Here is a 20,998-nt window from a genome sequence, read left to right as displayed (position 1 = left end):
ATTTGTTAGGATTCATATTATGATTGGACTTTACCACTTATCTTCCAACAATATTTACAGGTCAGCAAAAAGACGCATTCTTTTGTTTACACACACAATGAAATTTAACTGTTTTTCAAGACGACACTTCTTTTTTCATCTTGTCGAAAACATAAAAGATACCCGACCCTTGAAGACCGTATTTAGAAGGTTCGTCTAATAATATACCATATTCAGAAAAAGATACAAACGAACACTCTGTCTGACCATGTAAGTATAGAAGACACAAATAGTACCTTTTCCTGGAAAACTTGGAATAAAACAATCTATAAGAGTAAAACCCATAGTGTGGGAAATTAGCACAATGTACTGTAGTGATGGTTCTTGCTTTTGAACTCTGCCAACCCCACACAGAACAGTCAAGACCAAAGAAAGTTTGGCACATCGGCAGAATTATACTAACCCTTGATGAACGAATTTGACTTCGACCCTAGTACAACATCTATTTGGTAATTGCTTTTCCTCAATAGTTAAGCAGTTTGGAACAGCTGGCTAGACTACGTCAGCCATAGATAAGAGTTAATAGAAGTCAATATGATGAAGTTACGTCCGTTCTTCCAAAAATTGCGGAGGATTGAACCAATTTACAGGAGTCAACTCGTAAGTACCGCGGATGACCATCTTCACTTCCTCTCACATCGAGAGCTCAAGAGCAGAGTTAAATTTCAATTCCATAAGTTAAAACAGGAAGTCGATGTACTTGGGACCATATCTATAAGCGAAGCACGACTAATCCCACCACCAGGGGCAAAGTTGATATAATAACACGTGATCTTCATTGAAGACCCGCTCCCGGTGTGTTAAATGTGCAGTTCCTGTGTCTGGTAAGGTTCAGGAATCGCTTTCAGTAATTTAACAAGCCGCAACTGTTTTAAGCACTTTTAATCTCTTTAATACAATTTTAATCTCGAAATTTTGATGTTGACCGTTTTTCATTACAATAAGCAATAAATGGTCTAGTAAAATAAAACCTGACCTTAATATTGACCGGGGGAAGTGGATTGCTAGAAAATTCTGAAAAAATTATAGCAGATAGTTTGAAGCTCAGGCCCTTAAGGTTAATCTAAGTCACCATTTTCCAACAAAAAAAAGTGATCTGTAACTGAAAGGATTAAAAACTTCTTGCAGACAACTACTGGTTAATCGAAATCTTGACTGAATATTCAGACTTTGCCAAACATTATTATTGCAATTCAACGTTTTAGTTCTTAAGCAAAAAAGCTTTAAAAAAGCTTTATAGGTATTCCTGGAGTTAATTGATAATAAAACTATGTCAAATAAAAGAAACAAAAAAATATTTAAAAAAAAATTAGCCAAACAATTATTTAAAGGAAAGTAAATAGTGATATTAAAAATTGAAAAGAAAGGGATAAAATAAGACAAACTTGAAACGAACATAAATCAAAATGAACTATCCAGTAGTCTAAAATGATCAGAAATCAAAACGAATAATTGAATCATACATAAAAGGAATCAATATCACCACAAATGTGAGGTTCTACTGCACCTTAAAGGATAGAATGTAATTTGCACTTTCTAAGAATCAACAGAAATTGAAATTAAATACTTCTTCAGCTACCAGAAATTCTTTCTTTTATTTATCAGTGCATTGGAAACAATTAATATCGTTTTATTAGTATGATACGCAATAAATTTTCACCAATATAACCTTTCAAATACATTACTTCTCAATGCATAGAGAAACATTTAGTGAGTCATGCATTGATTTGCTATTTCTAAATATTGCTTCAGCAATCTTAACAAATTACTGCAAAATACGCTGAAAAATTTATTTATGGATTAATTCTCTATACTTTGAATGAAAATAATTTCTTTGAGTGTAAACAAGAGTTACCTTTCATTGTTACTTGGACATTAGTTTATTCTACACTGAAGACGGTCGAGCCGAGGTCTCAACCGAAATATTTGCATAGTTTTTAACATTTTCACTGGCTGTTATTATCCTCGTTTTCTCTTCTTTATGCTCTTTTTGTCATGCTTTGAATATAATAGGATATATTTGTGCACTTATAAAAAGTCAATGAAAATAGTAATGTCAAGAAATGGAAACTTCATCGAATGAAAATGTAAACTTTTTTTTCTTTCCTGTAAACTTGTCCATTATTTATTTTGTATTTATTAAATTGTTTGAGGGAATTCGTTTTTGCCTCTGTCATAAAACACAAAAAATACACAAATCGAACTACATGTTGTTTCCTGTAAAACTCAAATGAAACTCTAGGTTTTCGGGAGTGACGGCCCTGCTCTTACTTATTGTAATTCTTGTTCCTCTTAACTTTAACTGGATTATTCATTTTAGTTCCAGTTCGTTTTAGGTTTCGCTTATTCTTTCATGGACATTTCTGTTCGTTTAAGTTAAACCTATAATACAAAATTATTTCTGCTCATTTTAGGATTTGACATCGTTCTTTTTTTTCAAATTAATTTTGAACAGGTTGAAGCGTTTGAATAAAATATCTATAAAGACAATATGAAAGCTTTAACTTGCAACTATATCTTATTTTTATTGTTGCAACAGAATCTTAGTTATTGAGGCCTTGAATTTCAACAACTATGTGCAAAAAAGGTGTAGCTAAACTCCAAGTAACAAAGTTAAAAAATCCTGGGCAAAATCCTTTCCCTATAGGCGACTGCAAATATGAAGACTAATGTATTTTAAATAAAGGACCAAACTAATTCTTTAGACGAACTAATTCATATATTAAGTTTTTTTTCGTAAAAAAAGTTTTTTTTGTTGTTGTTGACCATTATTAATTGCTGTTGGAATACTACTGGTAAGAAATGTCTTTCTCATGACCATAAGTAGATCGAAGCTAACAACTGGTGGCAGAAATGAGCCAAAACTGATAATGTTTTTTGTCGAGTTTGCTAGTCAAAGAAAATAAAAATTTTTAAGTGAAAAAACATGTAGAGCAAGTTTGTACTATTTAAAAATAATTGGGTACAACCGCCGGCAGGCTGATAATTAGTCACTAATAAAAGTAAGAAAAGTTCAATTCACAATTTTCAGGAAATACAAAATAGCAACATTATCTGATATCACAATTGAGTTCTTTAGCGGTTATATCCCATACGTGGTTTTTCAAATCCATATTCTAGGCATCTTATGATACATCGAAAAACAGAGAAAAAATAGATACTGCTATAAAATTTATCATTATAGAGACAATCCAAGCCAACATTATTGCTAGATTGGCAGAGAGGCACAGGATTCGTGGCATTAACCTCACAGGCAAGAATATTTATCAAAAAGGATCATCCAATGATCAATTGTCATTAGGGGCACCCTCAAAGCAACAACAATCCCCTGAAAAAGGGATAGACAGGTGTAAGGCTTTCTTCCAGGGCTCTAACAGCATACATAAGCAAACAATAAGCTTGTGTTTCTACTCTAAAGGCAGTGTTTTCTTGGCAGATACATTAAACTGATATTGAATAAACACGACTGATTTTAAGTTGAGAAACGCTATCTCTATCCGGCTCTTCAAACTTATGAGACCTCTTTACCATTCTTAAACGAAAATTGCCCAGTCTAGAAGCATATAATGTTTCCATAAAGGCAGTTCATATGTTGACGGAAATTCATTTTCGGAGATCTATTTTTCAGTTAGCCTAAAAATAAGGAATAGGCAATACATATCAACTGGGGTTTGCTTATGTTGTTACGGTTACTGAGAGCGTTTTTAAGTATAGTGTATGGTCAATAATATACTAAAACCTTAGTTAACAGGCATATTTAGGGTACCATCAAGATTCTTTCTCCTCTTATCCAAGCTATTATTTATTTAATTTATTTAATCTTTGACTTTTAATAATTTAAGATCTCAGAGGGGGGGGGGGGTTCAATTTTTCCACAGGGCAGTTGTCCTAGTAAAAAGAAAGCCACTGTGATGAGGCTTTCCCCATGGTGGGTTGAAGATATTCTTTAGTGGATGAACTAAGATGATGACTTGCTTTGAAGAAGATTAGAATTGTTTTTATTATAGAGGATTAAAATACGAAGTTTGGCTGAATTCAACGCAATCCTCTTCTTATGTAAACCTATTCAGATGTGTCAATTTTGTTCAATAAATTGCTTCACTGAATTGCAATCACAAAGACCAAATAGTTGTCAGAAGTCAAAATGATGCTGCACTCGTTTATGCAAGACCAACAGATCCAGGGGAGCTACAAGAAAAGGGGGAAAGGTTAACAGAGAAACAAGTTCTAGGTCAAAAGCTTGCATAAAAATAGGTCGATAGTGAATAAACACGGCCGGTTTTAGCTAGAGAAATGCTTTATCTGCCTAGCTGTTCACACATCAGAACACTTTAACATTCGTAAACGAAAATTACCAAGTCTTGCAGAATATCAAAAAGTATTTTTTTGGTGTTTCTAACCTTGCTTTGACAAAAATGAGAATTGCAAAAGATATTATAAGAAAAAGATATAATTAATAGTTAAGACGATACTTGGCGCATGCACGTGTTTTTTATATAGTGACAATGTCATATAAGGTTAACTTTCTCTCTCGAAAACAATCCGTGGGCTTACTTATTAGATAAGCTTACCTTGCTCAATTTTAATTACTTTGATTGCGGCCCATTCCTTATTGGAGTGACGCTTCGCCTGCAAAAAGAAAAAAAAATCAATTATTACTTACACAAAAGTAGTTAAAAAAATTAGTTAAAAAAAAAACAAAAACAGCCTGTGGCTCATAACCCGTGGCTCTCCCCCCAGCGTACATCCCTGATTAAGAGATACTACTTTGAAATAAACTCTTGCTCAAAGTCCCTGGAGCAAGGATGGATGGAGACATGGCTAGGAAACGGCTAGAAATGGACTCCAGGGATGGAGTCTATCTCCATCCCTGGAGATGGGCTGTAGATGAGTGAGTCCAGAATGCTAAGTCAACTTTCTTTTGGTCACCCACGGCGAATAGCACACATAGCCGTTTTAGCAGTAATCTAGTGATGTAAATAATGCTATTCTATATGCATTTTCAAATACTTTCTTTTGTTAGGTATTTGGAAAAATACGAGCACCTTATTGGCCGAAAATCTGCTAAAGAAACGGCTAGGAAAACGGAAGTCAAACAACAGTATGGTTCTTTGACTTATTTGGTCCGATTTACCTTCACATGATTTGAAAGTAAAGATTGATATCAAAAGTTAAAACAAACAAAAATTACCCTCAATATAGAAGGAATGCCACCCCCTTACCCCACTCTTAACCTCAGAAGATTTGCTAAGACTGCAAAAAAGAAACTAACCAGCAATTTATAGAAACATGGACAAAGTAAAATGACATATTACTGAAGATATAATATTTCTTGCAAGTTCAAACACTTTTATCATAAACTCTTCCATTTTTTAGTCATTAAAGGTATTCGAGGGTCAGCACTTCACTAGAAAATATCATACGTCTTATTATGTCTCTTGCATATCTTCTGGTACAACTAATTCCAAATATAAAGTTAAAACCTAATGAATTGTCGTTTTCAACACTATCGAACTCATTTGAACACTTGTAACGTTTTATTATCTAAAACATTGGTATTTTTAAAAGCAGTTTTGTAATATTTATTTTTCTTTCAATTTTGAGCGTAAAAGTCAAGAAACAGTAAGCAATTAAATTTGTTACAATGAACTTTATATTTGCTTTGCTACTGAACACTGGTATTTATTCTTTTACCAAATCAAGTATTGGCAAGAATAACTAACCCTTGACGACTATCTAATAAAAACATGACATTGTCGATTGTCCAATCATTGTCCCAGTGACTAATCCGACGATACACCGCGAATTTGTTGTAATTCATAAAGTGGTTGCAAATCCTGTTGGAGGTACCTATTTTCCCTATGCCCACCCCACGTACAATTTTCACTAATTTAAATGGAAGGAAAATTTTAGGAAATAAAACATGGTTGGTGCATACTAACACTGAATAAAGTGAAAAGCCCCATGAACATACAATAATAAATACGCAATAAGGTTTATAATTGATACACTTGTTTACCATTTGGTATTTGTACTAGTTGTTTAATGTTTCAAAGGGTGATTTCAGAAATATTTGGAAGAATAAAAGAGGCATTACGCAACACCAAACTTAAGAATAAGTTTGAAATAGCGCTGATTAGAAGCTCGAAATTTACTTCTCGCTTCGTTTGCAGTTTCTAGCTTATATTACCCATTTGAGTAACCCTGGAACTTTTCCACATTGAAAGAAACTTTCAGGAATGAGTCTATCACCAAAATCAAGGCCCAATAGAGTATTATTGTTTTTTTTTTATTGCAAATTATGAGCTTTTTAGTTCGTGCTTGGGTAAGGATTTGCCAAGGAGCAAGTGAAAACTCTGATTTTAATCCCAGTTCCCAAAGCTCTTTCAGTTTGACTTTTAAAGTTACGTAAAAGTATTTTATTTCGATCATTCCACGTTAGATCAACCAGGAAATGACACCCAGCGTTACAGATTCTGAAAAAAACCTGGTTGGTTTTTTTCTGTCTTGGATATAAGGAACCATAAAACTTTTCTGATCACTTTCTGTTTTTGGCTTTACAGCCATTTATAATTGTGACGATTTTTACTTATGCGTATTAAGGAAAACATATACTAAAGTTGTTTCTTTTTTGAAAATAAGGTTTATCTTTTGTATTTACAAATTAATTTAAATGAAAGTTTGATTGTTTTAAACACCTGTATGAAGAATTAGAAAAAAAGTTTGAATCTCTAGATACTTCTGAAGACTAGGGTCTATTGTATACTGTTATAAATCAAAGTGGGTGGGACCAGTAAGCATTTGCAGTAGATCTATAAACATATCATAAAGAATCTTTAAAGATTCTTTGTTTTTGCTTAGATTTATTACGCAGTTACACATGGGCTCAGTTGCATGGAGGTTGAGTTGCATGAGGGTTCAGCTAAATGGGGTTGAGTTGCATGAGTGTTCAGTTACACGTAGTTGAATTGTATGAGGGTTCAGTTAAACAGGTGTTGAGCTGCATGAGGGTTCAGTTGAATAGGGTAGAGTTGCATGAAGGTTCAGTAGCACAGGGGTTGAGTTACACCAGGGTTCAGTTGCGCCTGTGGCAAGATGCACGAGGGTTCGGTTACATGGCTTCAGTTGCATGGGTTCAGTTGCAATCGAACCAAGTACTAAATTACAGAGGCGATATCTAGATTTCTGTAGGAGGGAAATTAAATAGCATGATGATACTTGTTAGACTAAGAGATGCTGTAGATAAAGAACAGTGTTCTTTTAAGAAAAGAACAATGTTATTTTAGGATGGAAAAAGGATGCATTCGCCGAATTTTCACTATTAGATTACAAAATGAGAAGCGTCTGAGTCATTAGACCCCTTTAGTCCTCACTTTTACAGATTAGAAACATGCCTTCGATTCAGCAGATAAAAAAGCAATGAAAAAGGTCATTTCTTTATATGGTATATCAGACAAGTGAATTAGAATGGCTAGTATTATGTACAAGAAAAATATTGGTGTAGCAAGGTGGGAAATAAGGTTATTAGTTAGTTTAGTGTGAAATAATAAGTTAAGCGGGACTGTGTTCTATCTCCATCTATGTGGATCAATTAAAAAAAAGTCCAAAAAAGGCCATATTAAACTTAGTATCAGCAGAAATGAAAACCTGTAATAATTCAAACTCAAAACGACCATAAATTAAATAAACAATCATAGCAAACAAACTTACAACAGGTACTAATATAAATGAATAATAAAATCTTAATGTGTGTAAAACTTAAATTGAATACACAAATCAAGCTTAAAACAAACAAAAATCACTACAAAACAAGAGTTTGGCAACTAATGCCCTCCCTAACTGTGAAAGTCTAAAATCTACTGCATAATTGACACTTTACTAAAAACAAACCATATTCCAAATATTTTCTTTTGTACTTATTGCAAAATTAAAAAAAAAAATGAAATAAAATCTTGAACTCACGACCTTTCAGCAGTTAATATCATCATATATCAAATATTCAGTTTGATTTTGTTAGTTCTTTCCAAGATTGTTCCAGACACATATAGTTTTCAGTAAAGCACCAATGACACAGTAGGTTTTAGAATCCACCTGGGTGTGGGTGTAACCCCCTTTTAGTGTGAAAGCTTATATGACCACCCTTTTCACAAAAAAACCTTACCTGCCCCAGGGCATAACTTATAATTACTACCCAGGCTCTGAAGGGGGTTGTGTCAACCCAGGAAGCATTGTTATATGATCTTTGGACCATTTTTAACAAAATTGCCATCTAAAAATTTTGATTGGATATGGTTGGAGAAAAGAGGGCGTGGGGACGGGCTAGTTCTTCGATCACTTTTGACTCTTAAAAAGGGGACTAGAACTTTCAATTTCCAACCAAATAAGCCTTCTCTAAAGTTTATAACACCACCCCTTCCATAACAACCTTATATGAGCCCAGGACTCAACTTGTAACACTTGCCCCCAGGCTCCAGGGGATTGTGTGGACCCTGCAGCTATTGTTATCACATCTTGGGCCTATTTTGAACAAAATGGTTATCTTAAAATTTTTATTGGATCCATTTGGGGAAAAGAGGTCGTGGAGGGGGGGGGGCTAGTTGCCCTCTGATCACTTTTGACTTCTAAAAAGGACACTAGAACTTCCAATTTCCAATCGAATGAGCCACCTCTGAACTTTATACAACAATCCCTTCCATAGGAAGTGCCTCAGGGGAAAAAACACAGCATCAAATTTGACACTAAAACTCTCCTAGACTTTGATTCTGCAGATGAACTGAGTGTCCTAGATAAAAATGTTAACAAAACAACTGATCTATTAGAGGTTTTGAGAGTTCAGGGTACACAAATAGGTTTGAAAATTAAGTAGGTAATCTGATGAAAACATTTGATTTGGAGACTTTTTATTTTCGTGTGACAAAAGACAGTAGGTCAGAAAAAAAGATTATGAGATCATTTAATACCTTGTAGACATCACCATATGTACCACTTCCTATCCTTTGTATGAGTTCATAATCATCCTGAGGGTTCCTTCTACTGATCTCTGATGACAGGCCTTCTAACCTCATATTCAGTGAATTTGCCATCTTGATGAATTTTTCACCTAATTTACTGTAAGAATGTTGAAAAATATTAAATAACCCAACTTAATGCTGTTCCTGCAATATATATGGCTTAAATTCCTAGACTATCTGGATTCTTAGTTGCAGAGCAAAATATATTGACAAGGAACAATTTCTACAACAGAAGACCCAAGCCTGTTAAAATCAAAACAAAATCATAGCTGCTAATCATTGTCAAATTTAGTTAAAAGTCCAATAGATTTTTCTTAAGGGTGAAGATGACAAGAATGCACCTGCTTTCCTTGCAGAGGTCCAACTGAGCAGAGACACCTGATACCATAACAAGAAAATGGATTCTACCATTCAACCTAGTAATTAGATTGACAAAGATATATTGATACCCCCCCCCCCACACACACACTCCTAAAGAGGTAAAACCAGGTATAGACCATACAAAAGTACAATTACAACTTCAGCTGTTATTCTCCATGTGGTTGGGACTCAATATCCCCTCTGGTGAAAATGCTCACAACATGAATTTAAGTCGCCCTCCTCCTTCTACCCCACAGGGCTCAAAACAATCCCACACTGTAAAAAAGGCATAATTAGGGCATTAACTACTACTTTTGATAGATTCTAGTTGAGATTTGAGAAATTCTTCTGAAAGACATCTTGACCACACAAGATCAAGGTTGACCACTTCCCTCCACAGAGGTCAAATTAATTCCATAATTCAAAAGAGCAGAAATAGCAAACCAAAAATTACTATTGAATAATTTGAGTTAATATCTGACAAGCCCATGTGGTTATTGATCACCAGCTTTCCCTCCTTGTACAGAGTTTGGATCAGGTCCTGATCCCCATGAGACAGAACTAGGGCACAGTCTATTACTTCCCACCAAGTTTGGTTAATATCCAATAATCTCTCTGGTATACATATTGATGGCCTGGTGAACATTCCCCCTTGCATCAGTTAAAGCAGGCAAAGACCCCAAAATCTTGAATTAGCAATGCCTAATCTTACTTCCTATAAAGTGTGGTTAAGATACAACATACGTATTTCCAGTCATATTTCCTGAGGACTTAAATTTAGACCCTTCTCTCCTTCCTTGCAAAGGATGGATTGTGTCTGGATACCCAAATTTCCCAACTAGCATTTCGTCATACTTCTCATACAAAAAATTGAAACCCAATAACACCTTTTGGTAGACATTCTGACTACAAGAGTTTGGGGACCTCTATTACTCCCCCCCCCCGACCCATGGTTACATCAGTGTAGAGTATAAAAATTACAACTAAGACACTTAATCTCATTATCTATCAGATTAGTTTGGTTAAGATTCAACAATCTCTTCTGTTTTATTTCCCAATGAAACAATTTAGGAGGTAATAGGGGAACCATAAATGAAGCCTTAGGTTGTATCTCTAGAAGGTTTCTAAAAATATCTTTTGACTATTAAGGAACTTAGAGATCCAATTGTAATCACTTCTAGGGTAAATTCCAAATGAACCCTTAATGGGGCCCCAAAAAGGTAAACTATGATAATTTTTAGACAGTGATGTAAAGTTAAAAAATCAGTTAAGAACTAAGGTAAAGGTTTTGAATAGCAACTTTTCAGAAGGAGACATGCTAGAGCAAAAAGAGACATTTTTGGATCAGTCTTTAACTTGCATTCAAAGTGTCAACATCAAAATTGGATATTATACGGACATTAATAATTCAGTAAGTTTTAGTCACAGTAGACAGAATATACCAGTAAGCTTATCGCAGATCATTTCTGGTCTTCGTGAACGAAAAGCTCCTCCCACTTATTTCTGCCTTAGCTTGTCTCGCTTGTCTAGCTTGTTTCTGCATTAGCTTTATTTCCGTTTGTTTCAGTGCACTTTGATGGAAACAGTCGGAAACAGACTAGCCTGTCTAATATGTCTAACATGTTTATATCTGCCAAAACGTTCTCCAGAGCACTCGCACCCCGGTCCGGGTTTTTATAATGGGTGAGATAGAGAATGATCATACTGGATAATATATGAACTGTGGTTTTAGTGAACAAAATAAAATTTCACCCTGCCGTACCTGCCAGGGAGAGTATATATATATATATATATATATATATATATATATATATATATATATATATATATATATATATATATATATATATATATATATATATATATCTGGCTATGAAAAGCCCACCAAAACTAGATTTGGAATGTTTACTGATTGAACAATTTGTGTACCTCCCAAAACGGTGCTATAATTGCCAAAAATTTGGTCACGTTTCAGCGGCGTGCTCTGCTCCCCAGATTTGTCCACGTTGCGGTGTCCAAGGCCTACGTTGAATGCTAGTTACCCATACACGGAACCAATTGAATGCAAATCATGTAAGTCAACAAAATGTACATGTCAGTCATTCCAATGCCCTGAGATGAAAAAGCAAATTGGAAAACAAAAACACTCCAATGACTGAAAAAAATGCTAGGATTGTGTCTTGGAATATGAATGTAGGTGTGTCTCATAGAATCCCTGTAATTAAATAACTATGTCGGTGTAGCGATATTCTGTGCATCCAAGAACATTTACTGACAAATGATAGCCTCAGCTTTCTCAAGTTTTTGGACAATCATATATTTTATTTTTTACCAGCCAAGTCTCGTCAACGCGGGAGGCCCTCTAGTGGACTAGCGATCGTATGTAGTTCTGCTGTTGATTCTGAGAGTCTTCCTGCAGCTGAAAACTTTATGGCTATAAGGGTTGGGAACCTGGTGATTGTCTATGCTTACCTTCCTATGAACTACAGCAACAAAGACTTGGATAACCGATTCTCGAAAGCAGTGCGAGCTCTTGCAAAGTGCCTCAAGACTACTATGTTGTCCAAACTAGAATGCGTTGTAATTGGAGACTACAACTGTAATCTAGTCAACGACTCGTCCCCTTGGTGCCAGCTGATCTTAAGCGCACTTGAAAGTTGGTATCATGTGCTCCCAAAAGACAAAGATTTCACAGTTGTACATACTAGTGGTTCAGTCTCAAATATAGACCATGTGGCATCCACACCAAACGTGAGTGGCACAGAGAGCATACTAATGGGAAGTCACTCCGCCAACCACATCCCAATTGAAGCATGTGTTAATGTGTGCATCCCAGAGGTCAAAAGTACATTACAGTGGTATGAAATAAAAGACTGGTCAAAGGCCAACTTCCCACTTTATCAGACAGTGCTGGACATGACGCTTCAGAAGATCAGTGTGCCATTTAGTCTCCTACAAGCCAAGGTGCATAGGAATATCCAGGAAACTAAAATACAGGTTAATGCTTTGTGTGCTGAAATCACATGCGCACTAATAACCACAGAAAATGCTGCTATTCCCATTAGGAAAATTCGTAAAGGAACTGAAATCCCAGGGTCTCAGTTAATCAAGAGCCAGTGAAAGCATGTCAGGATGCTAAGTACTGGTTCTCAGTGTGGAGGGAAAGTGGCCATCCTAAATTTGGTGTGCTGAATTGTCTTCATGTACACACAAAACGTAAATTTGAGAAAGCCCTCAAGCAGCACCGCATGAATTTGAAAAATGACTATACAGAGAGAGTAAATAATGATCCAAGTCGTTTATGGAAAGACCGCATTAAAGATTCCACAAACAAGCCTAAGTCCATGCCTAGTGATCCAAATGACTGGCAAGCTTACACTACGAGCGAATTTAGTGCTCCAAATCCCAGTGTAGCTAGACCGTACACCAAAAAACTTGAATCTGTGCTATCAAACTCGAGTTTTCCGGAATATTCCGTATCAATTTCAGATGTAACTGCAAATGCCTATAGCCTGAAAAAGAAAAAATCACGAGGAGTTGACGGTTTGTGGGCACTTCACCTTGTGAATGGTACTTGTCTTTTGTATGAAATGTTAACATTATTGTACCAGATAATATTCGTAGTTGGTTTTGTACCCAATATTTTCTGTACAGGGCAACTTATGCCCATCCTGAAAAAGGGAAGCCAGCTAACCTATGCTGCTATTACTGTGTCGCCAGTTTTATGCAAGCTTCTAGAAATGCTTATATTGTCAAATGTTAGAGACTGTTGCCAAATTCCAAACCACCAGTTTGGATTTATGGTGGGGCTCAGTTGTGCTGATGCTCTGTTCACCCTTGCTGCTATTATGTCTGATTCTGAGGCAATGGGTGATCCACTAGTTATTGGCTCTTTTGATGTTAGCTGGGCTTTTGACTTGTTGGTGCATGTGCAGATCCTTCTAGAAGCATATAAACAAGGGCTAAATTTGTGCATTGTCAGAGTATTATATTATAGTTAGGCTACAAAAACCTTAGAGTGCAAATCAAAATACCCTTAAATCTGGTCGAATCTGCTGTAGTACCAGTCTGTAAAGGAGTCAGACAAGGTTCAGTTGTATCTCCAAGTTTGTACAACAATAGTGTTCTGCTGGTGCAAGCCCAAGTAGCTACTTCTTGTGTTTCAAAAGGGATAGATGTTTCATTGATGACGTATGCAGACAACTTGCTTAATTTGAACAGGTCTGCTGATTGACTATCAAAGAATTTGGATGTGTTGAATAGGGAATGCAATAAAGTAGGTTTGTCATTTAATGTGTCAAAATCTGCCATCTTGTTTTTCAATGCAGAGCAGTGCAAAGAAGAAATCCATTTGGGCTTCAGTTGTGAAACCATCTGAGAGTATTACTTACCTTGGTTTACCAATTGGTTGAAGCCTCCACTCCACGAGGACGCTGCTTATATGCCATGTAGAAGTGAAAATCTGGATTGTGTACAGGTCAATTATTGGTAATAGACATCAGTTCTGCTGTAAATATCTTGCATTGCTGTATAATGTCATTGCCCTTCCATATGTACTGTATATAGCACCTTTTTGGAAATACCTATTGTCAGCCCAGTGTTCCGTTTTTTTTTTATTTGTGAAGTTCCTTCTGAGACTTCCACCATGGAAAAGTAACTCCTATATCATGCATAATTATGGTGTATCCGATCCAACAGTCTGTGTTAACCATATTGCTGAAAATTTTTTGAAAAATGCTAGGGGAAGAGCAAATCCGTTGCTAGCCATCCTGTGCCAGTAATTTTGCTAATGTAAATCAAATATCTTTGGTGATGTTCCCTAGAGTGACTTTCTTTTCTTTTTCCTTTGTTATACTCTGTTTTAATTTCATGTGAATTTTCAGGCAATAAAGTTACTTACTTACTTACTATTACTAATTTTATGTTCATTTTTATTGTTTTGTTTGCATTTTTGACAATCCATCCTTTCTGCCCCTCTAATGGTCATTATATAGCCATAGGCAATACAGAAAACTAACCAAAAAAAGATGGAAAGTATCAACCTAGAATTGAGGCTATTGAAAATGAAGCATTTTAAGAAAACAAAAAAATGAAGCATAAAAAAACACAGAAAATTGTAGTTAGCACATTTTGTATGCAGTTCTGCTATACTTTATCCCCAACTAACCCCTATTATCTGTGTCCTGTGGCGGACACAGGATTCGTCCTATCGCTAGCAAGTGCGATTTAAGGTAATTTTAAGGTAATGTAAACATACAGCTAAATTATATGTTTACAATGTATTTTTTCTGTTTGTTGATTTTGTCAGAGTTGATTTAATTTATGGGTACCGTATACAGGTTGGAACAAGAGTGATCCATGGCAAGAAACATATAATTTTAGCTATAAAGTTGCACATTACGGGGGAGGGAGGGTAAAGTATAGTGGAAGCATCTTCAAAATGTTAACTGCAATTTTCTCTATATTATGAAGTAATATTTGCTTTCCCAACATGTTTCTTTAGCCCTAATTCTAGGCTGATATCTTCCATCGTTTTATTGGTTAGTTTTCTGTGTAAAATTTTAGTTTAGGGGCATTTTACTATCTTGGAAAGTAATTGAGCTGGGTGAATCAAAAGCTCAAGAATGTATCTAGAGCCTTAATGATCTTTTGGAAAGGTATTTTGAAATACCTACCTCTATCCTTCTTGACCTTTAAAAAATTTGCATTATAAAAGTAAAACCTTGCAAAATAGATCTTTTGCTTAAATGAACTACAAGAAAAGTATTTTGAGCTTCACACCTTTGCTTAATCTCAATTTATTAGGTTTCAAAGGTCTGCAAATACATTTCTTAAGTTTGGGCGAAAACCATTAATATGGCTTAGAATTCTACTGAAATATCTGGAATTGCATTTTTCAAAACTGTAGCCAGAGAAAAAGAGACTGAAACTTAAGGTACCATGTTTTTTTTAACATTCAAATAGGTAAAGGCCAGATAAGGAGGCAAATTCGTAAGTTTGCAATGGTCATATAATTTAGCTAAGATGAAAGTGAAAACATAATTTGATGCCTTTTTTATGCTCTTTAATAATTCAACAATTGCTTTTGGGCCTAATTGCATTGTGAGCCCTTAAAGGGGTCCCAAAGTTATTTCATTTTTGTAACCATGCAAAGAAGTTATCAACACTAGTTAAGCTATTGAAAAGTGGTTAAAAACATATCACTAGTTTATAAATAAGTTGTTCAAGAATAATATATTCCAAAAATACCTATTTATAAAAATACATAGCTCATTTATTAGGCAGCTTAAATATAAGCTGTTTTCCAACTGTTTCAATTTAAGGGTGAATTTTTTGGTGAACTTTTGAATTGCAAAATTAAGCACTTTTTTTTGTTAATGTTATTCAAAAAATGTATCCTTAAATGAAATAGTAGGAAAATGGTTTATATTTGAGTTGCCTAATAAATGAGGTTTAAATTTTTTTTAATATTTTGTTGTTATTATTGACCTACAAATAAATTGAACCTACCACTAGATACCATTTTTTATGCTCTTTCTGAATATGATAATTGCTTTTCTTGCAATTTCAATTTTAAGCCCTTTTAGGACAAATCAAAAATTATTGTGATAAATCAATGCTTGTGGATTATATAGCTTTAAAAAAAGGATTTTTAATCAAATAATAGCACAAAGCGAAACTGATTTGGTTATCTGTGGCAACACTATAGTTCCAAAAAACGTGCTGACTTGTGCAGTCCCACTGGCTGCAATGGAACTCTTGAAGATATACCAAGTGAAGTAACTTACATAAATAGTCAGTTAAATGGTAGTGATTTTTGAAGTACAGTTTATAAAGTGATAATAATAGTAATGCAATCACAGAGAATTCTATGTTTTCTTACACACTTAGTACAGATATCAAGAAAATTGCTAGACTTAGTGTGGTGTTTACCAATGTTGATTGCCTAACCTCAAAATTTCAGGAGGTCAGAAGTGTCCTATCCGCTAATGAGGCTGATATTTATGCGTTCTGTGAAGTTAAAGCAAAGCAAACCTCCCTATCCCTGACAGAATCCCAGATACAGACTGATGACAAACTTATCAAAAGATGGCAGCAGGGGAATAGCCGTATATATACAAAAAATGATTCATGTAGGCACTATTGATATTAATTCAGAATACAAGCCATGTGTAGAACAAATTTTGATATCTATTACCCTACCTGAGGGTCCCATTAAACTTGGTTGCTTTTACAGAAGTCCCATGTTGATGAATCTGGACGACTTGCTCTCAGCTATATGCTGGTGCTTCCCAAAAGCATAAGAATTAGTCATAGTTGGTGACTTTAACTTACCTGCAATTGAGTGGACTGAGGGGTACAGCCATATGAGTAAAATGGTTATGCAGTCTTTTCTTGACTGCTTAGAAGCACACTCACTATTCCAGGGAGTGACATTCCTGACCAGATATCAAGAGGGACAGAATCCTTCAATCTTTGATTTAGTTTTGGTAAATGATCCTGAATTACTCATTGATATAGAATTGCAACCTCCATTTGGAAATAGTGACCACATAGCCATAAAATGCTGATTTTGATTGTACCCAAAGACATCAAATCTAACAAGACAAGTGTATACTAACTACAATCAAATCAGGTGTGAACTCAGTCAGTGCAATTGATCATTTGCCAAAACAATGGAGGTACAAGACATGTGGGAGAAAATGAAAACTATGTTGTTTGACACCATCAGTAGAAATACAACTACCATGTGGAGACAAAAACCAAGAACTTTTCCTTTTATGACCAGAGAAATGAAAACTGCAAGGAACAAGAAGAAGAAACTGTCTAAGCTCATACATCAGGACCCCAACAGAATTGATTACCTGGTAAAGTTCAAAGCCACAAGGAATGAAGTTTGAGCCCACTCCAGAGAACTGACAGAGAAATACAAGGAGGTCATCATAGCAACCTCAAAAACCAATCCCAAGAAGTTCTAGAGATATGCCTCAGCACATAATCCTGGTAGAAACATGGTTACAGAGCTGGTTTGTAATGGATCCCAGTCAAACAACCCTCAAAAAATTGCTGATGCAAAAAAATGCTACAAAATCACCACTCAAATGTCAGTAATAACAGTGGATCAGGCTGAGCTTGAATCTTGGCTTAAAAAAGCTTAATCCATATAAGTCTGTTGGGCTGGATGGCGTACATCCACAACTCTTAAAAGAAGCTCATTCCCAACTGGCAATGCCCTTCTCAAGACTCGTACATAAAGTAGGAGACAAGAGCAAAGCTTGCAATTATCAGCCAATCAGTATTACATCTGCTGTTGGGAAAATCCTAGAAGGTATCGTCAACACTACTGTTCTTAGACAATTGATCACAAATAACCTCCTGTCAAAACAACAACATGGTTTCCAACCAGGCAGATCAGTCAAAACCAATCTGATTGACTTGTATAATCACATAACTGAGCTCCTTGACCTAGGTCTCCTGGTAGATATGGTCTTGCTAGGCTTTGATAAAGTCTGCCATCAAAGGCTTCATTTGAAACTGAGGGCAATTGGAATTGAAGAGGGTGTGGTGGACTAGATCATGTCTTTCCTAAAGGGAAGAAAGCAGCAGGTCAGAGTTTCTGGCAAAGGTGGCAGAGCTCACTACTCAGAAGTAGCTGAAGTCTTAAGCAGGGTTCCTCAAGGAACAGTTTTAGGACCTAGACTATTCAATGTGTTCATTAGCAACACTCTAAGAACCATTAGAGGCAAACTTAGCCTGTATGCCAACAACTCAAAGCTCATTGGTTTTGTAGGAACTCAGCAAGGTCTGACCTCAATACAGTCAGATCTTTACAGATTTGGCAAATAGGCCAAGATATAGACGGTCAAGTTTAATTTAGATAAGTGCATGGTTCTCCATTTTGGAAGAAACAACTCACAATGGCAATACTCTATGTCAGCAAATGCCAGTGTAAGACAACAACTTTCTGAGATTGCCTCTGAAAGAGACCTGGGGGTTGTTGCAGACAAAAACCTTAATTTCAACTGCCACATCTGAGCTGCAGTGGCAAAGGCGAACCAAATTCTTGGTCTCATCAAACACACAATGACAAGTAGAACCCGAGCAATAATCATAAAACTCTACAAGAGCCTGGTGAGACCAAAATTAGAATTTGGAATGTGTGTCACCATGCCAATTAATAAAACAGACCAGACAGACCTCAAGTCTGTCCAAAGATGGGCATCTAAATGTGTAAAGGGGCTCAAAGACAAAGAGTTTGCATGCTGACTGTAGTGCCTCAAGCTACCAGCTCTAACATACTGTTGGCAAAGAGGTGATATGATAATGACTTACAAACTGCACTAGTCTGATGACAAAGACTTATTCCAGCATGCCCAGTCATCAAAGAACCAGGGGTCATTCAGCAAAGCTTTTTTGGAAGCACATTAATTCAAGGAAGAGAAACCATTTCTTCTCCAACAGCATCATAAGCCATTGGAAAAATATGAGTGAAACAACAGTGGGTTCACCATCTGTTGCCAGTTTCAAAGCAAATCTTCATAAGGAATGGGAGACCAAACTATGGCTCATGCAATGGGATGAAGCTGATGTTCTGCAGGCCTATCATCAATAACTGGTGTACACTGGACTTGTCAATATCACTAGCAAGTGCAATTTAAGGTAAGGTAATTTAAGGTAGTAAGTTTGAAATCCATAGTTTAAGCCTTTTGGTATAATCCCTTTATATGAGCCTTTCTAGAAAGTCAAGTTTGGTTAATGCTAATGAAACAAAGTAAAATAAGATGACTATATAATAGTTTAGAAACAAATTTGTGCTATATATTTGCACATTAGGGGGGGGGGGCAAAACATTTCATATATTAAATATGTAAACTAAACTAGGTACATTTTCCCCCATCTAAACTCCAAAAAAAAACACAGTTTAATATTGTATATGCAATTAAAACCAGGCTAGACAAAGTATTTCTCTCAGTGGTGCCTTGAATCATCTTGTAAAAACAGGTTTTTCAAAGTGTCTCTGCCATTTGACTGAAGCATCTCTTGTTGGACTTCTTTAGAGAGGCCATATAAAGGGATTGTACCAGGCTTTTTAATACCCAAGAACTAGAATTTTTTGGTTGTTTTCAAGGGTTCAAAAAGGGCTTAAATTTGAATTTGTGAGAGAAGCAATTATTATATTTGTAAGAGCCTAATAAATATATCAAGTGATATATTTGCTTTATTCATAAGTCAATAATATGAACAGCAAAATATTTACCTGAATTTTTATATATAAGTATTTTTGGAATATATTACTCTTGAACAACTTATTTATAAACTAGTGATGTTTTTAACCACTTTTCAATAGCTTAACTAGTGTTGATAATTTCTTTGCATGGTTTAAAAAACAAAATATCTTTGGGGCCCCTTTAAGGGCTCAAGATTTTTTTAGCTCTAGAAGCAATTATTGAATTATAAAAGAGCATAAAAAAGGCATCAAATGACAGTTTCACTTTTCGTCTTAGCTAAATTATACAACCCACTGCAAATTTCTAAGCCTTGTGAATCAAAAGAGGGTTGGCATAGAGCTTGACAATACCTCCTTTGAGCATATTTTCCCCAGAATGTCTCTCTTTTTTGTAGAATATCTTGTTCTGAAGAGCTACTATTCTATACCTTCACTTAGGTTTTAACTGATTTATAACTTTAAATCATTGTGTAAAAACTATCACAATGGGTCCCATTTAGCCTAGCCTAAGTGTTCAAAATGGAATTTAGCCTACCCCAGAATTGATTATTATATATGGAACGACATAAGAAAGCATCAAGTGATGTATTCACTTTCTTCTTACCTAAATGGAATGAAAAGTATAAATTTACTGCTTAGGCTAGTCCACCTATTCTTAAACATAAACAGCTTACCACACGAGTGATTGTTTACCAAGCTAATAAGCTATAAAATATAACTACAAGATATATATTTACAGCAAAAATCAAACCAATGGACAATTTTTAAAACGTCCTACTTTTGCTAAAACTCTAATTTTAAAGGCCTAGGAGGAATAAATTTAATTCTTTTTATTTCAATTCTTCTTCAGAAACTAAACAAGCAGCGGTGGCCGTCAATCTGAACAAATAGCGTTAATCAATTCGCGATAAGTACTACAGTACTTCTTTCCACACCCTGGGAAAGTTGATTGAGTATGTGATGATAGTAACAGGATATATTTAAAGTGTCTTCAAAATTTGTTACTTCCCAAAAATGTGTCAATATATGATTGAAGAAAAATGGATCCGAAAAGATGCTATGAAAAATTTGATTTCCAAAAAAAAATTAGCTAATGCTGTATCTAAAATAAATATCCACATTAGTATACATATAAAGCATATATTTTTACATATATAGTAGAATGAAACACTCAATTTTCGTATATATCAATGCATACGAAAGTAAATTACTTTAATTACTTTCTCCACTTTTTTTAATCACTCCAAAAATAATTGAAACACGCTTAAATCGAAACACTATGTTCCTTGCTGGATTATTCTTTCAAACTTAATACTAAACAGATTATCTCACATATAAAATTTTTTAATACGTTGACTCG

General features: G+C 35.2%; 3 protein-coding genes across 6 annotated transcripts in view; 2 read left to right on the top strand and 1 right to left on the bottom strand.

Annotated features, from left to right (window-relative positions):
- The window catches only part of hppy (MAP4K3-like protein hppy), an 86,486-nt gene extending 65,994 nt beyond the window's left edge, over nucleotides 1-20,492 (bottom strand). For 2 of the 4 annotated variants that reach the window (XM_089092373.1, XM_089092370.1), the window contains exons 1-2: nucleotides 9,000-9,147; nucleotides 4,611-4,668 (exon numbers count right to left, since the gene is read on the bottom strand). In XM_089092373.1, the coding sequence (XP_088948499.1) occupies nucleotides 4,611-4,668; nucleotides 9,000-9,122 (181 nt within the window). In that variant the 5' untranslated portion in view covers nucleotides 9,123-9,147. Of the gene's footprint in view, nucleotides 1-4,610; nucleotides 4,669-8,999; nucleotides 9,148-20,375 lie in introns of those variants that run through there. The other 2 variants (XM_089092371.1, XM_089092372.1) reach the window with 2 other exon arrangements.
- Nucleotides 11,298-12,730, top strand: LOC148950388 (uncharacterized). Its single transcript, XM_089091582.1, has one exon. It carries the CDS (start codon nucleotides 11,841-11,843, stop codon nucleotides 12,528-12,530), a length of 690 nt encoding a protein of 229 aa, XP_088947708.1. The 5' UTR covers nucleotides 11,298-11,840; the 3' UTR covers nucleotides 12,531-12,730.
- Nucleotides 17,640-17,984, top strand: LOC148950387 (uncharacterized). The gene has a single exon (XM_089091858.1). It carries the CDS (start codon nucleotides 17,640-17,642, stop codon nucleotides 17,982-17,984), a length of 345 nt encoding a protein of 114 aa, XP_088947984.1.
- Nucleotides 20,493-20,998: the final 506 nt, after the last annotated feature.

The sequence above is a fragment of the Artemia sp. Qi Xiang Cuo genome, chromosome 7, assembly GCF_049724085.1.
Source record: "Artemia sp. Qi Xiang Cuo chromosome 7, ASM4972408v1, whole genome shotgun sequence".
NCBI classification, from domain to species: Eukaryota; Metazoa; Arthropoda; class Branchiopoda; order Anostraca; family Artemiidae; genus Artemia; species Artemia sp. Qi Xiang Cuo.
This window is presented reverse-complemented; position numbering and strand designations above follow the sequence as displayed.